We start from the raw sequence: 18036 nt of genomic DNA on the forward strand, positions 1-18036 counted from the left end.
TTTGTCAAGACATAGTCTTTTCTTCGGGCATTGACAGGACCATTTCCAATATCATATAAGCCACTTCACAGAGGACCATGTTCCTATGTTGGCTGCTTATGCCTGCATCCTAAATGGAGGTGGAGCCCTCCACAAATGAATCTGTTAATGTGTGAGGGAGTCCAATCACAATGCCCCAATACAAACCTACATCTGTTTTACTGTCAATGAATCCAGCTCCCTAGATGCAGGGAACTTCATGAACACAAGACACTGGGTTTCAGTAACTGAGCATATAATCATATCTTAGAACCTTACCCTAGAGTAATAGTCTTAGTGGCTGAATTGTTCAGTTCTATGGGCAAGCTTCAACTAGCAACCTTGGTCCCACAAACCATGGCTCACTAGTCTGAGAATGAGCCATCAACCTGCACACTCCCTTCCCTTCCCTTCATGCTTGGCTGATTTAAACCATAGTTTCCAGATACATCTGCACCAGGAAACTGTGATTTAATAACCATGACAAGCAGAGATTCAACCATCAATTCCGAGATCAGATGAAGAAGCCATGATCTTAAGCTACAAAGCCAGGACCATGAGGGGAGTGGAGATTCAAAGAGCAACCACATGGGCACAGGCTTTTCATTGGCTGATAAACCACAGTATAATGGTCTGAGATTGTTATGTCTGAACTGGGCCTATGCAGAGTGCCTCCCACTAAAAAAATGAACTCTTAAATTTTCTCTCTTTGCAGTTTTGGGTGTGACATATTAGAATTATTAGGTGTGATTAACTGCCACATTTCTTGCAACATTAATTCACACTACTAAGATTTTTGCTGAGATTGTGGTAGGATTGTCAAGGCACAAATGGCACTGAGGTTTAGAGCCTATTTATTTTTCTCAAGTCAAGAAACTAATGACTGCCTGTGGCCTTCTTACTCACACATGATCTCAATGCATATCCCCCCCCCCAAAAAAAACCTCTTACTACAGTGAAACAAAAGTGGGACAGGTTTTTTATCAAAGAACACACAAACTAAAAATAATGGCAAATACATTTGGTCCCTAATGCCCTGCTGTGTACCTCTTGAATTAAAAAAACAAAAAACAGAAGAGGTAGTGGCTAACAGGGCAGTCAGTGATTCAACAGCTGCCATTGACCCTTGTAAGCTAGGACTGCCCAACTTAAGAGCCCACACAAATAAAACACAGCAGGTAAAAAAAAATGTGAATAAATTGTATCTGTACATTAAACTTTTGACACATGCAATGGTGCAAAAATAATATCTATCTCTGGACGTACCTGGGTGGATGCAGACAACTTTTTTTAAAAAAATCATTAAAAACAGTTTCATTTGTCATCATGATGTAAAGGGTATCAAGCAGAGCCTGATAGTCAGAAGTGGATGTTGGAACCACCATATTATGGATACAAGTTCGGAAACTATGACAGCAACAGAGCAGATTGCTTTGTGGTTCCTATGCCAGTGGGCAGTTTCCGTAACAATTATGCACCGACTGTATGTTTCATTTGCCCTGAGGAGTGGAGAACTGAGCAGAGAACTGACCCTAAGAATATGTCACCACTGTCACAGAATGTCAATTCTGGATCTGCTTTAGAGCCGAGTAATAAGGCAAGGTCACAGCAAGATGGAGGTGGGGCTACCATTACCTGGGGATGAGAGATAAGGCTGGCGCGCTGGGGGAAATAAATAGCACAAGACATCCAGAAAGGGGACAGACCACTTTTTCATGAAGAAACATGGGTCAATAATACAGATACCTGGCAGAGAGACCTTCAGACAGTCCTTTTCCACTGGAATCCAAACACCCAATGAATACAGTAGTATCTCTGGTTGCGGACGGGGTCTGTTCCAGAGCTCTGGTTGGATCTCGAGGTTTCCATAACCAGAGGGACTGCTTATGCGCATGCGCGCGAGTAGCGGCAGACTGCTTCTGCGCATGCACACAGTGTGGTAGAGCGCTTCTGCACATGCACGTGTGACGAAACACTTCTGGGTTAGCCACTTTCACAACCCAAAGTTTGTGTTACTCAAGGGTAACGTAAGCCGAGGTGCTACTGTAGTAAAGTAATCGAGGATATATTTACCTTCTACATGTGAGGAAACAGCTTTCCCAATTACCTCAGAGCAACCATGTATTCACAGGAGTGAACAAAGTTTCCCTAACTGGTTCTCTCAGGAATAACAATAGCAGACATATGGAACAATTTCTAGGTAAAACACTTAGAATAAGTAATGTAACTGCTGCCCAGATCAAATTCCTCCTGTGCTAAACTACCCCCCAAAATGTGCAGCCCACTGCAAGGCTGTTCAGATTCCGACTGCTGTACATGAACACCTTTCGAGACATGTTGTTGTAGGGACACGGGTATGAAGGAAAGCAAGGGAAAACTGGTCCTGCTTGAAAAATAAATGACTTGATTTTTTCATTTGAAAAAGCTTAAGCCCATAAAAGCCAGAAGCAATAGGCATAATTTTCACAGGCAGAGGAGCTAAACGGTTCTTGATGCAAATGCTCTCATTTAACTGCTTTGTGTTTCAGGAAGATAATTTCCACGGCGCCTTTCTAAATTAGATGACTTCTAGTCTTCATCCATCTTAGAGAAAGCATTTGCCTGGAGAACTTCCATGCAGTTGACTAGAATCAGAGCTCCGGTTAATTCTCGCCACTGTTTGGTCACAGGATTCTTCATTTTGTCCAGTGCAGACTGCAGGTCTTGCAACATATCTCTGTAACTGTCTCCATAGTGAGCTCCCCAGGTATACAGGAAATCATACGCCGGTTTCCACATCATCTGAAGTTGAAAACATACCGGGGATCAATTATTATCATTTACATCTTGTTGCCTGACACTTAAAAATATATCATGGAGGCGCCCAACAAACCTCCCTGGGGAGAACATTCCACAAAAAGCAAAGTGGCTTCCTATATTTTTAAATACAGATTCATGGTAAAATACATAACCCTTTAAAATCCATAGGTAGGAACAATAACATTAAAGTCACAAGCTTAAAACAGTAATAACTTAGACATACCCCAGTTAACTATTCTCATTCTTACCCCATACTTATTATCATATTACTATAACTCTAAACATACAGTCAGCTCTAAACAAACATGTCCTCATATCATTAAGTAGGTAACTTTTTTTTTAAAAAAGTATCTCCACCCCCCCCCCAGCATGTTGAAAGGAATTAATGGATTCATTTTTACCAAAACAAAAAAAAATCCTTTTTTTTGTTTTGACTATGGCAGACCAACACGGCTACCTATCTGTAACTCATTTTTACCAGTCATTAAATCCCTAGTGAAATCGTCAGCCCCAAGACAATTCTTTCTTCCTCTTTTTATAAGGACCGTTTGGGTCTGAGGGGCATTTGGAAAGCAGTGGAATATCTGGAGATAACATTTATGGTTGGTTGGATTTTTGTTCTAAGTTGAGATCCCCTCCAAAAGATTCTGCTGATGAACCTAGTCCCCATTCTCCACTCTCTCGTTATCATTTTGCATTTACACATCACAAAATTAGTTTCTTCTTCTCTCTGGTAGCCTTTTGCCTCAGATTAGGAGCCTTATGGTTAGGAGGCCATTTTATCCTTGCTTCTGTCTTGAAAAACCTTTTGTGTGAACTTCATATATTATGAAGTTATTAAATTTGTGGTCTGTTTGTTTGTTTTTTAGGCTCCTCTTTTATAATTTAGGCTGCTTGCCATTATATTTTAAGTTGATTAATGTAAAGGCAGTGTTATAAATTCAGATATATAAACTAGGCACCATACGGCTCCTTAAACCAAGGTTACAATCACCAAAACAGAATTCCTAGTTGCCGTTTGGAGGCTGGACAGCTCACAAGTTGTATTTTGCAGTACAACATTCTGGGTCCTGAAATTTGTTCAGATCATGCAGATGAAATATGATTGATGGAATTGTACAGGTTGTGCTGTTAGTGTGTGAAAACAGTCAAGATCCAAGGAATCCCCAGGCATGCATCTCCAAGTGGTGGAGAAATCAGGCGCCTAAGCATCTTCACTTGGTCACAAGTTGCTGATAGCCAGGTGCAGAATATGTCTGGCACCAGACAAATTTTGAATGCTGTGTAAAGCATTTACCGTATTTTTCGCTCTATAAGACACACCAGACCACAAGACGCACCTAGTTTTTGGAGGAGGAAAACAAGAAAAAAAATATTCTGAATCCCAGAAGCCAGAACAGCAAGAGGGATCGCTGTGCAGTGAAAGCAGCAATCCCTCTTGCTGTTCTGGCTTCTGGGATAGCTGTGCAGCCTGCATTCGCTCCATAAGACGCACACACATTTCCCCTTACTTTTTAGGAGGGGAAAAATGAGTCTTATAGAGCAAAAAATACAGTATATTTGATCTGGTGTGGGGTTTTTTGCAGGTCTCGTTAACTGTTCTGCTTTTTTTTAAAAAAATGTAAGCTGTCTTGAACATTTTAATGGAAAAAGAGGGATAAAAATGCTTTAAATTAAACTGTACTCAATAATGAAATTAATGAAATGGAATCGATCATGAAATCCCCCTGAGTTGGACCTGGATCGCTGAGCAGCTAATTTTCTAAACTCCAAATATGGTCATTGATCAATGAATGTTAACATTTTACTCGAGCAGCTCAAATTCTAGTGCAGTTTCCCAAAGTAGGTCATCACTCCTTGTGGAAAATTTAAAAGAAGCTGAACTGGAAAGGAGAACGATAATAAGGTCCCAAGTTCAACCAGAAGTATCTCTAGATAAGATCTCATCAAGGAAGAACTTGGGAGGCAGAGTGACATTACTGGGCTAAAAAGATCAACATTCTGATTCATGCAAAAGAGTACTTTAAATTTCTCAACATGTATCTCACATAAAGTACAGGAACCAGCTGAGGGGGCCTGCAACTACTTTTTAGCAACACTAAAAACATATGGACATCACAAGCTCTGGCAACCCAGAAATTATCTTTGATAATAGGGAAGAACAATTTTAGGAATTAGCAGTTATTCATAATGAGTACTGGGTCACTGCGGCCTTGCATAGACAAAACTTTTAGGAATTCCTAGTGGAAATTAATTTTATTCCCATTTTTGTAGATGTCTACTGGAAGGTGCAACAGCAAAGTTTTTTAAAAAAAAACAGCACAGAAGATAACAAAAAGGCAAACAGAAAGCTGTATTATTCTTGGAGGGGGTCATTTATGTTTAAAAATTTCAAACATAAACACTGGCAAATCAGAACAGCAGAAAATAATGCATAATTATGGAAGTCATTTTTTAAAATTATGCTCCATCAGAAACTTCTGTCAGGACTGCCGCTAGGTCCCAGCTCACAGAGGACCAACGCCCAGTGGATATTATATACAAAAGTCTTTATTGAAGTTTAGTTTCCATTTCCAAGCTCTGGGCGCGCAGGCCCACGTCTTAACGCTAGACCGGCTAAGTCCCCTCTGACTCACTGCTCCACCCACACCAGTTTAAGATTCTAGCCTGGCTCCACCTCTTGCGCTGCTCTTTCCTGCGTTGGGTCCTTCTGCCCTCTGGGGTTCCCTCCTTCCTGGACTCCTCTGACGCGGAGCCTCCTGAGTCTTGCCCCTCCCTCCGGCGGGCTTTAGGACCTGGCTCCCTTCCCGGGCTCCCCGCTGTGCCGCGCTCCTGTACATTTGAACTTGGCGCGCGCGCCCAGCCGGTGACTTTCCTTCTGACCGTTTCCCCGCTTCCTGATGTGGGTGTTGCCAAACCTGACTCCTCTCCTCCCTCTGGTGGTGAGGACACTGGTCCCGACTCCTGGGACTCCCCCTCCCCACTGCGCTCTGGTGGAGACGCTGGCCCTGATCTCCAGCTGCTGTTCAGAGACTCCCCGCTGGCCCCTCCCTCTTGAGGTTTCTCCCTTGGAATCTCCCTTGCTCTGGCCACCGGCGCTCCCTTCTGTGAGTCCTCCGATTCGCTAGAGAGGCTTGTGGAATAACTCTGGCCACTGTCACTGCCTGCGCCCCCCTCGTACTCCTCCTCCTCACTCTCCATTTGCTCCCCCTCCTGTGTCTCTCCTTCTGAACCCCTGACATCCATCCCCCCCTCGAAGCCCCCCCTTCCCCCCTCCCCCTCTTCCGGTGCGGGTTCCGGGTGCTCCATTGTTGTAGGGGTGAGTCCAGGATACAGCTCGTCCCCTGAGGCTTGCAACCATCGAGATAAGTCCGGGAAGTCCCCCATGGGCTCGTCGACGACGACCTCCTCCGCTTCCATCTCCTGCGCGGTGTGCTCGAAATCTGCGCTCGACCCCAAATCACCCAAGAGCCCTCCTCCCCCTGTTGTTTGATGGGGGTCCACCTCCCAGGGCCCCTTCGGCATGTCTCTGCGCCAGCCCACCTCGGGTTGGTCCTCCCACCAATAAGATCCCCCCGTGCCAAAACCTGAAAGTGATCCCTCCGGAGAGCTGCCTCCCGGAGCCGAGTCCTCAGCTGACGAGAAACCCCGAAAAGTGCTGGCCGAGAGTGTGGGTGTGAACAAACAATCCTCGAAAAAGCCCGCCGGCATAGGCTTGTGCGGGAAAAGTGTGTGGAATTCTTCCTTGAGCAACTGCTCTTCCACTGCGTAATCCGGCACCCACCTGTTGGCGCTGGCCGGGGTGTCCTCCGTGGCGAGAAGATATTCAATCCCGTCCTCCCCCCACCTTGAGTCTAAAATCTCAGTGGCTTCATTAAGTGGCTCCCCTTTCGGCGACCCCCCTTTTTTGGGCGCTTCTCTGAGCGGGTCTGGCGCCTTCCCCGGTGCTTGAAACCTGTGGGGCTCTCTGTAGGGCGTGAGCACTGATCTATGAAAGACCGGGTGCATTCTGGAACCCTCCGGGAGTGTCAACCGGAAGGCCACTGGGTTGATCTGCGCCTCTACTTGGTAAGGCCCTAGCTGCTTGTGCCCTAGTTTCTTCTTGGCTAACGATCTGGCTGGAACTGCTTGTGCTGCCAACCAGACCCAGTCTCCCACCTGGATGTCCTCCCCAACCCTCCTGTGTCGATCTGCCTGCACTTTGTAAGCCTGTTTTGCCAACTCTAACTGCCTCCTGAGCTGCTCGTGGATCTCCTGCAACTCCGCTGCCACTTCCTCTGCTCCCTGTGGCTCCCCCTCCCGCACTGTGTCCAGACCCGGGAAGGTTCTGGGATGCCTCCCGTAGTTGGCAAAAAATGGGGTCACCCCCGTGGACCCGTGCTTCGTGTTGTTGTAGGCAAACTCGGCCAACGGTAGATAGTCCACCCAGGTCGATGGCTGCTGGTTCGCGTAGCATCTCAGGTACTGCTGCATGATGGCGTTGACCCTTTCCGCCTGCCCGTTAGTTTGCGGGTGTCTCGCCGACGCCAGGCTGACCTTGACGTTCAGGAATCCCATCAGCTTTTGCCAGAAGTTGGAGATGAACTGGCGCCCCCGGTCGGACAAAATAGACCGTGGTAGGCCGTGCACCTTGAACACGTGGTCTATGAACATCTTAGCGGTCTGCTCGGCCGTGGCCACCTTCGCGCACGGAATGAAGTGGGCCATCTTGGTGAACAGGTCCACTACCACGAGCACTGCCGTCTTGCCCCTTGAGCTGGGTAGATCTGTGACAAAGTCCAGGGCTACCCTCTCCCACGGTACGAACGGTGTCTGTAGCGGTTCCAACAGGCCCGCCGGCGGCTGGTGCACAGGCTTAGCCCTTTGGCAGGTGTCGCACCTATTGACATAGTCCGCGACATCCCCCCGCATCTTAGGCCACCAAAAGTCTCTGGCTACTAAGTCCACCGTCTTCTCCTTGCCGAAGTGCCCCGCGCTGGGCGCGTCGTGCAGCTGTTGCAGGACCTTCGCGCGGAGGCTGTCTCCTGGTACGTAGAGGACTCCCTTGCGTAGGAGCAGGCCGTCTCGCACTTGGAATTCGTCGCCCCTCGCCTTGCCACTGCACACCTCCTCCATCTTGGCTCGGGCGAACGAGTCTGTTCGCAGCGCGCGGCGCACCACGTCCAGGTCCACCGTGGCTGACGCGCATGCCCACGCCTGTGGTGTGAAAATGTGCTTGGCCGCCGCCGGTGCCTCTGCCTCCAGATACTGCGGTTTTCTGGACAGCGCGTCCGCCAAGACGTTGCTGTTTCCTGGGATGTACTCAATTCTGAAGTCGAAATCTGCAAAGAACTCCGCCCAGCGGATGTGTCGCTGGTTCAGGAACCTCGCCGTGCGCCAGTACTCCAAGTTCTTATGGTCTGTGCGGACCTGCACCGTGTGCTTGGCTCCGACGCGGAAGTGCCGCCACGCCTTGAAGGCTGCATGTATGGCCAGCAACTCCCTGTCCCAAATGGTGTAGTTCTGCTCCGCTTTGCTGAGTTTTCTGGAGTAGAAAGCGCACGGCCTCCAGTCCCCCTGGTGGTCTTGCTGCAACAGAACGGCTCCCACGGCCCTGTCTGAGGCGTCCGTCTCCACTCTCATGGGCCTGCTGGGATTTACGTGCAGTAGGTTCTCTTCGGAAGCGAAGAGCTGCTTGAGCTTCTGAAAGGACTGCTCTGCCTGCTCCGTCCAGATGAACCTCTTCTTCTTGGAACTGAGGGTGTCGGTGATGGCCGCTGTCTGCATGGCGAAACCCTTGATGAACTTGCGATAAAAGTTGGCAAAACCGACAAACCTCTGTACTTCCTTCCTATTGCGTGGGCTCTTCCAATCCAGTACTGCACGTACCTTGGCACCGCCCATAGCCAGTCCCTTGTCGGACAGTTTGTAGCCCAAGAAATCCACCTCCGTCTTGTCGAACTGGCACTTCTCCAGCTTGGCGTACAGCCTGTGCTCCCGCAGCCTCTGCAGAACTTCCCTAACATCTCTCTCGTGAGCCTCCGGCGATTCCGAGAAGATTAGGATGTCATCCAGGAAGCAGACGCACTTCTTGTAGAGGAGACCCGCCAAGACATGATGCATGAAGGCTTGAAAGCAGTGGGAACCATTTTTTAATCCAAAAGGCATAACTCTGTATTCATAAGTGCCCAGCGGCGTAAACATGGTTGTTTTCCACTCGTCGCCTTCCCGTACGCGAATGAGATTGTACGCTCCGCGCAGATCCAACTTGGTAAAGATGCGACCCTTCCTCACCGTCGCCAGCAGGTCATCGATCTTGGGCATAGGGAATGCTGAGGGCTTGGTCTTGAGGTTCAAGAAGCGGAAATCAACGACCAGCCTCTTTTGGGGCGTGTCCCGCTTCTTTACAAAGAACACGGGACTGCCTCCTGCCGCCTTGGACTCCCGGATGAATCCCCGCTTCAGGTTGTGATCTATGAACTCCCTGAGCTCTTGCAATTCATCCTCAGACATGGAGTACAGTTTCCCCGTCGGGAGCGTCGCCCCGGGCAGGAGGTCGATCTTGCAGTCGTAGGGTCTGTGGGGTGGCAGCTTATCCGCCTCTTTCTCGCAGAAGACCTCCAAAAACTCCTTGTATTTGTTAGGCACCGCTTGCAACATGCCCAAGTTCAGCTGTGGTCCATCCTCGTGCCCCTCATCTTCCAAGTCCGCCAGGATGCAGTGTTCTGCGCAGTAAGAGGAGCCGAAGGTCAGTTGCCGCTGGTACCAAGCTAATGCCGGGCTGTGCCTATCCAGCCAACTCATTCCCAACACTATGGGCGTGTCTGACAGGCGGGTGACGTTGAAGCTGATGACCTCACGGTGGTTTCCAATGCGCATCACCATTGGTGGCGTCTGCTGTAGCACTTGCCCTCCCAGTAGCTCCCTGCCGTCCACTGTGACGACTTTCAGAGGTACCGCCGCTGGCAGAAGGGCTATGCCATGTTGCTGGAGGAACTGCATGTCTATAAAATCTGCATTGCTCCCCGAGTCTACGGTGATGGGAATTTCCACCAGTAGCCCATTGGGGAGCTGAAGGGATGCGGTGAGCTGCACTACTGGTTTGGGTGGGAGGGGGTCGGTGGGCTGTAAGATCCCTGGGGATTGCTTCACTGACTTGTCTGGCTGGTCCCCAGAGACGCCATCTCCAGCCAGACAGTGGAGTTTTCCTGCTGCGACTCCCTCTGCTGAATTGCGTCTGTTACTGTCGCTGCGGCTGCAGTATGCTTGTGAAACCGCTGGGGACACTCTTTTGCCATATGCTGAGCACTGTCGCAGATGTAGCACTTCCTGGTTCCTCTAGGAGGCTTCATCTTGACTGCTCCCGGAGTTAGGGCTCCGACTGTGGAGTGAGCCTTAGCACCACCTATCTCCATCGGCTCCTCTCCCCCTCCCAGCGGAGGCATGGATCGAGCGCGCGCCGCCTCCTTGGGGAAGGGAGGCAGTCCTCTCGCTGGCGTGCGTCCCAAATGCCCTTCCTCCCTGTCCCAAGGGCGTCCTTCCAACCGAACCCCAATGGAGAGTGCCCGTTCCACCACTTCCTTGGTGGTTTGGGGTCTTCCCCCCCTTGCGATCTCATCTTTCACAGCTCCGCTCAACCCCTCCCAGAACAGGTCTCTGACGGCAGGCGATTCTTTCTCCCAGGCTAGTACATTCACCAATCCGAAAAAACGTGCATGATATTGCCTCACAGTGGCTTTACCTTGTCTTAGTCCGTGAATCTCCCTCCTAGCGATATCCACATCAATCTCAGATAAAAAACACGCATCCATCACTTTAATGAAGGCAGCCGCATTTTGGAGGGCTGGATCCTTGTCTCTCCATAGATTGCGCAGCCACGATTTTGCCTCCCCCCGCAAATGCGAAATAATAAATCCCACTTTCTCTCCCTCATTTTTAAAGTCTTTGTCAAGCAGCTGCAATGTATAAATCACATCTGCTCTGAAGTTAGGATACTCCTGCAGGTCCCCATTGAAGTGAGATACCAGGCTCCCTCCTCTGTTTCCCAGCCCAATCCCTTCTGGTCTGGTGGCGGGTAGCCTCTGTGTACTTAGCACTTCTAACCTGGTTCGCAGATCCTGGCAGGCAGCAGCTGCTTCCTGTTCTTTCTTTCTGGAAGCCGCAATTTCTGCAGTCAACTGCGTCACTGCGTTTTGCAAACTCGCTATCCTCTCTTCGGTAGTCATTTCCCTGTTTTTCGTGAGCTCGCGAAGCACCAATCTTCACCCCTCGCTGCTTTCCCGCACTCCACGAGGTTGCAAAATTGGTGAAAAATGAGAGGGGACTTACTGTCAGGACTGCCGCTAGGTCCCAGCTCACAGAGGACCAACGCCCAGTGGATATTATATACAAAAGTCTTTATTGAAGTTTAGTTTCCATTTCCAAGCTCTGGGCGCGCAGGCCCACGTCTTAACGCTAGACCGGCTAAGTCCCCTCTGACTCACTGCTCCACCCACACCAGTTTAAGATTCTAGCCTGGCTCCACCTCTTGCGCTGCTCTTTCCTGCGTTGGGTCCTTCTGCCCTCTGGGGTTCCCTCCTTCCTGGACTCCTCTGACGCGGAGCCTCCTGAGTCTTGCCCCTCCCTCCGGCGGGCTTTAGGACCTGGCTCCCTTCCCGGGCTCCCCGCTGTGCCGCGCTCCTGTACATTTGAACTTGGCGCGCGCGCCCAGCCGGTGACTTTCCTTCTGACCGTTTCCCCGCTTCCTGATGTGGGTGTTGCCAAACCTGACTCCTCTCCTCCCTCTGGTGGTGAGGACACTGGTCCCGACTCCTGGGACTCCCCCTCCCCACTGCGCTCTGGTGGAGACGCTGGCCCTGATCTCCAGCTGCTGTTCAGAGACTCCCCGCTGGCCCCTCCCTCTTGAGGTTTCTCCCTTGGAATCTCCCTTGCTCTGGCCACCGGCGCTCCCTTCTGTGAGTCCTCCGATTCGCTAGAGAGGCTTGTGGAATAACTCTGGCCACTGTCACTGCCTGCGCCCCCCTCGTACTCCTCCTCCTCACTCTCCATTTGCTCCCCCTCCTGTGTCTCTCCTTCTGAACCCCTGACACATACTACCTTTAAAGTAAATCTGAAAACCACAGATGGAGAACAAGTTTAGCACCAACAGTAAAGAAGCCAGAACGCCAGTCTCGCTGTCAAGCTCTCAAAATGCAGACAGATACTGTAAAAATAACCTTGAACCTGCAGCTTTGGGATCAAATGTTCTCAATTAAGCTTGATTTGCAAATTAAAGAGAGACAAAGGGGGCTTCCTAGATCTGCAAACTCAGCTTGGTCTGTGAAAGTCAAGAATTTGAGACAGGGTGGAGTGCACTTCATTCTTACCACTGTTTTACTTAACAGCAATTAGGAGATGCAGAATGGCAAGAAGTCGTGTAATAGGAGTGTCCGCTCATATAGATTGACTGAATAAGCAAGTACTATTTTTAAAGTCTCAGAATGCTTGTGAGCTAGTGATCACAGCTAGCGGTGTTTGGAAAACCTGAATGAAGAACCTGAATTTGTATTTTCTGCTTACTACATGAACGATGCTCAAGACCAGATTTGCTTGCAGGAGAGACCTGTCCAAAAGAAACTCCTGCTGTCCCAGTGCTGTCTGCTAAGCTTATGGGGCTTACCAGGGCAAGGGGGCGATTTGCCCAGCTATGCCTCAAACCTGGCCAGTGTTATGTACTGCTATGCAGCACAGTAGTAGCCAGCACTGTGCCCTCAGGTGGACTACAGGTCCCATCAGCACTAACCATGATACCTGCTAGCTGGGGATGATGGGAGTTGGAGTCCAACAGCAACAGGAGGGAACCAGGTTGGCTACTCCAGGTGTAACCGGCAAGCGTGAACTGTAAAGACATTGGGGTGTTGGAAGACATAGTTGTGGTAAACTCCCTCAGTAAAGATAGGGAACGTGACTGAGTTTGGGGTGCTTTAAAACAACCTGTTGAGGTCTGAGATTCTCTGTATGTGGTAGCAACTGCTAATATCCAGGAGCAAGGACTTTTAATAATGTGAAAGGAAAAACTGTGACCACTTCTCCCTCACCCAGAGGATCAAAGGAAGGATGAGCCATTTTGGAAACAAAACTGGAATTTAATTTAAACACACATGATGAGGGTTTAAGCTTGATGGTTAAGCTGATAAGCCAAAAACCTTTTACAGAAGTAATTAAGAACTTTATTTAAAATTGGACTTTAAACCAGTTTCTAATTAAACTGATTCCTCCCAGAATGGCTTTTTGTTCTCCTACCTAAACCAAGAAAACACTTTCAGGCCCATTTTAGAATTTTATTCTTCCCCTCGGGGAAATAATTGGGGCTGCCATGCCTAGCAAACCGCCCCAATGCCTAGCTAATCTCTAGCCATGACCAAGCCAAGTCCAAGTGGACCATTTAACTGTGCACTCCCTCCTGATTGGTGGACACTCCACCCAGCCCTGATTGGCTGCAGGAGAAGCCCCAGCTGGGTGGAATCATTATCTGCTGTGAAGCAGATTTATGTTGTGAACTGCCCTGAGAGCTACAGATGAAGGGGGGTGAGTATACAAATTTAATTAATTCATTAATAGTAATATAAAAATGAATTACGGTATCTAGTAACATAAAACAGCACTCTGTTCACTTGTGATTCCCTGAAACTGGTATTCAGGGCTATATGGCCTCCATCAGTGGAGCTAGAAGATAGTATTCATGGAGGATGAGACTCTTTTAAAGCACTGTGTGCTGGATTATCATACTATGTATGTTTTTAAATCAACGCACATTAAACTATTATTGTAATAATGTGCATTTTATTTATGGTAATTTTTTTGCAGTACTGCGGGCCGCTTTGGGTACATTTATGTGGGAAAGCAGCCTACAGGTGAAACTAATACAAAAATTAAAAACGTCAGAGTGAGTATCTCGTCTGCAAAGTGGGATCTGAGTAAGGAAAGAAGTGCTATTACAGAACCTGACCCTCCTTTGGGAAAGACCAAGCTATAAATAAACACAGGAAAAATGAAAACACTGTGCACAGAGTTATCAAATTCCTGCACGCTGCATGCTGACAGACAAAGAGGCAGCTATTTGGTTGTTGTGAATATTTCATTTAACTTCTAACTTGACAGCTTAATATCACCGTGGCAGCTGATATGAGATTTCTAAGGCTGCTCGTGATGAATGATTCCAAATAAAAACATAAGCATAAGAAAAAGAGAGAGGAGGATAGGACCGCTGCAAAATCAAGTACCTTCCCCCCCTTTTTGACAAACAGTACTTTATGCAAGATTTCACCAAGATTATCTTTGCCTATAGGATTTATTATTTTGTCTTATTTAAGTGCAAGTGCAAGTCACATATCAGAGAACTACATGAAAAATATGGTAACTCAAAGAATAGGCCAAGGTGGCTGACAATCAAAATTAAATACAAGCCAAAAGAAATAGATTCAAAAAACGAGGTGAATAATATTCTGACCTCTTCTCTATTATGGGAACTGGTGGGTTGTTGTGGGTATGCTGAGCAACATACAGACAAAAATTTGAAAGCCAAAGTATACTGAAATGCTCAAAGTTTTGCATTGCTTCCTGTTTGGATTATTCACTGCATTATACAGTGGTGCCTCAGGTTAAGAACTTTATTCGTTCTGGAGGTTCATTCTTAACCTGAAACTGTTCTTAACCTGAGGTACCACTTTAGCTAATGGGGCCTCCCGCTGCTGCAGCACCACCGCCACGTGATTTCTGTTCTCATCCTGAAGCAAAGTTCTTAACCTGAGGTACTATTTCTGGGTTAGCGGAGTCTGTAACCTGAAGCACCTGTAACCCGAAGTACCACTATACGTTCATGTGACTTGCTAGTTTAGCTGTCATTGTCCTCCAACAATATCTACACATTTTCATCCCAACATTTGATTGGGATACCAAGCCAAAATCATCTGCTGATAAAGGCCAATGTTAATGGAAATTTTTATATAGCTTCATTGACAGATGTGGAACAATCCAAAACATGCTTACTCAGAACTCAGCAGAGCTCAGCGTACCTTATCCTAAATAAAATATGCACAGGACTGCAGGCTTAGGTACTTTGCATTGAAGAATGAATCTTTACACTTACACCCTCAGGATGTATTTAAATTCTCTAGAGAAGCCATTTAAATGTTTAATTCAATATTTGGTCTCCATCAACTTGATGAGCCTTGTCTCTTTGGGTGGGCTTTGAGAAATGGCTTTGAGCAATTTTCTGTCATGCTATTATAACACAGACAAGAATTATTAGAGTTGAAAGTTTGGACACATAACAGTAAGACAGAGACAGAGACAGAGACAGAGAGAGACAGAGAGAATGATGTTTAGGACTGAAGAGAGACAGTTTCAAGAGTGTATAGACCAATTCTGTTTTCACCATGTTTGACAAGTATTATATCATTTAAGAAATAATAATAGTAACAATAATTTATTATTTATACCCTGCTCATCCAGATGGGTTTCCCCAACATAATATTATAATATTATTATAAAGTATTATAATATTAATATTAAAAGACGATAAAACATCAAACATTAGAAACTTCCCTGAGCAGGGCTGCCTTTAGATGTCTTCTAAAGGTTGTATGGTTACTTATCTCCTTGACATCGGATGGGAGGGCGTTCCACAGGGCTGGCGCCACTACTAAGAAGGCCTTCTGCCTGGTTCCCTGTAACTTCACTTCTCGCAGTGAGGGAACCACTAGAAGGCCCTCAGAGCTGGACCTCAGTGTCCGGGCTGGATGATGGGGGTGGAAACGCTCCTTCAGGTATACAGGACCGAGGCCATTTAGGGCTTTAAAGGTCAGCACCAACATTTTGAATTGTGCTCAGAAAACCTATGCAACCTGTTTGACTAGAAGCAATGGTGGGACAAAAGGAATGTGTACACATACATCCCATGGCAAGCAATGCCATTTTATTTCAGTTATAAAAATAATGGTCTGTATTCAGCCTAAAAAGCTCGGGTGGCAAAAGAGCACAGTGAAAGAAAGTGAGAGAAGTTTCACCTCTGGAGGGACATCTCCATTTGTGCCCCGGTGGGGAGTTTCATAAGCTTCGATTTGTTGCTTTGTGAGTCGTGCTAATTTTTCTGCCAGCTCTCTCCAGCCTTTCCCAAGCTTCACAGCAGACGTAAAAATGACTGTGTCTTGCGTGATGCGTGCAAGTAATCCTTGGCAATCCAGCTTCAGCAGGGCCTGCAACCACAAGTTTGATGATTATGTTCTCAAGCAACCATGAATAACAATTAATTATAGCCAGCTTGTGCAACTATTTGAAGCAATACGGAAACGAGCACTTAAACTTATGCTAAGTATTCCACTAGTGTTCCAGAAGTGGCTTTTTTACATGTGGAGAAAGATCACATAAAATGTGGAAATGATTAGGTAAGGAATCATTATGAAAACTGAATGAAATGCTATTTGAGTGCAGTCTTAAGTCCATTGATTTCAACAGGTCCTCCTTTACAGTATGTTTTTACTTAGTCACATACATATATTTATTTAAATATTTATAAGCCACACTCCTGTAGAAATTATAAGAAGGCAAGGTGTAAGATTAAAAACACAATACGCCAAAATAGCCAAAGCGAAAAGAACATATCATTAAAAATTAGTTGGTTAAAAAAAAAAAAAAGATTCTGAAGACCTGATTGAACAGTTTTTAAAAGACGTTTGAAAGAAAGCAGGGGTGACTCCTGTCAAACAAAGATCATGGGGCAAGGAGTTCCACAGAGCAGGGTCTGCAGAAGTCTTGGTCCCTGGTAAAGGCCTGTTAAATCTAAGGGGCGGGGGCACAAAATGTGCCCCATCTGAAGGCTTCAGTGATCAAAGCAGAGTATAAAAAATCTGGTGGTCTTCAAAGTACTTTTGGCTCCAGGTTGAGTAGGGCTTTATGAATCTTGCGTCTGGCAGCAAAACAATAGATACACTGGAATAATTGTTACCAATTTTACTAACCCCTGGTGAATCTGTATCAATTCTCTTTCCCTAGAACAATTAGCCTAGGAGCCAGATTTAAAAGGAAATCTGAACTAATTATGGTAGTTCTTCCAGATTTATCCCTATACTGCCAAAAATGGCATACTGTTCCCAGAAAGAAGAGTATGGTTTTATATAAATGTCAGTCTTAGGACCACATAATCAATAATAGAGTTTACTCATTATTCCTAATTACAGATATTTAGGACAGTCCTGCCTATAGTCATTAGCCAGGGGAAAGAGCGGCTGAAATTACTGAAAGTTCTATCCTGAGCAATTAATTTAGAACTAGGCTGCAGCAGGATAAAATCTGCTTAGGAAAAGAAATGTATATGGGTATTGTGGCCCATTTGTATAATCATTTTTTACAGAAGAAAAGCCAGGAACTGATGACTTCTTGCTCTCAGCTCTTTTTACTTGATCATCCTTTTAAAATGCTCAGGTTTATGTAAATGCAATCGCTTTGCTCTGCTGGCCCAAAACTGAACAAAACAAATGGCATTCCGTCTGAGACAAGAAAATATCTCTTCCGTTTTGCCCTTAAAATGTTGTTTTATTTACAATATTTATATAGAGTTTTACCTTGGAAGTCAAATGGAATCCGTTCGGGTAGTCTGTTTGACTTCCAAAATGTTTGAAAACCAAAGTGAGGCGTCTGATTGGCTGCAGGAAGCTCCTGCAGCCAATCAAAAGCCCCATCGGACGTTCGGCTTCCAACAATAGTTCACAAACCGGAACACTCACTTCCAGGTTTGCAGCATTCGGGACCCAAAATATTCGAGAACTAAGTTGTTCGAAAACCAAGGTATGACTGTAAAAGGTAAAGGTAAAGGTACCCCTGCCCGTACGGGCCAGTCTTGACAGACTCTGGGGTTGTGCGCCCATCTCACTTAAGAGGCCGGGGGCCAGCGCTGTCCGGAGACACTTCCGGGTCACGTGGCCAGCGTGACATCGCTGCTCTGGCGAGCCAGAGCCGCACACGGAAACGCCGTTTACCTTCCCGCTGGTAAGCGGTCCCTATTTATCTACTTGCACCCGGAGGTGCTTTCGAACTGCTAGGTTGGCAGGCGCTGGGACCGAGCAGCGGGAGCGCACCCCGCCGCAGGGATTCGAACCGCCGACCTTTCGATCAGCAAGTCCTAGGCGCTGAGGCTTTAACCCACAGCGCCACCTGCGTCCCATCGGTATGACTGTACTACCATTAAAAAGAAAATCACAGCAG

At 47.0% G+C, this 18036-nt stretch overlaps 1 protein-coding gene across 1 annotated transcript in view; it reads right to left on the minus strand.

Moving 5' to 3' along the window:
• Positions 1–1315: 1315 nt before the first annotated feature.
• The window catches only part of MACC1 (MET transcriptional regulator MACC1), a 35260-nt gene continuing 18539 nt past the window's right edge, over positions 1316–18036 (minus strand). Inside the window, exons 4-5 of the mRNA XM_083705269.1 lie at positions 15843–16031; positions 1316–2799 (exon numbers count right to left, since the gene is read on the minus strand). Coding sequence (XP_083561395.1) covers positions 2587–2799; positions 15843–16031 — 402 coding nt within the window. The 3' untranslated portion in view covers positions 1316–2586. The remainder of the gene's footprint in view (positions 2800–15842; positions 16032–18036) is intronic.

This window comes from Podarcis gaigeae (genome assembly GCF_964106915.1).
Source record: "Podarcis gaigeae genome assembly, chromosome: 12".
NCBI classification, from domain to species: Eukaryota; Metazoa; Chordata; class Lepidosauria; order Squamata; family Lacertidae; genus Podarcis; species Podarcis gaigeae.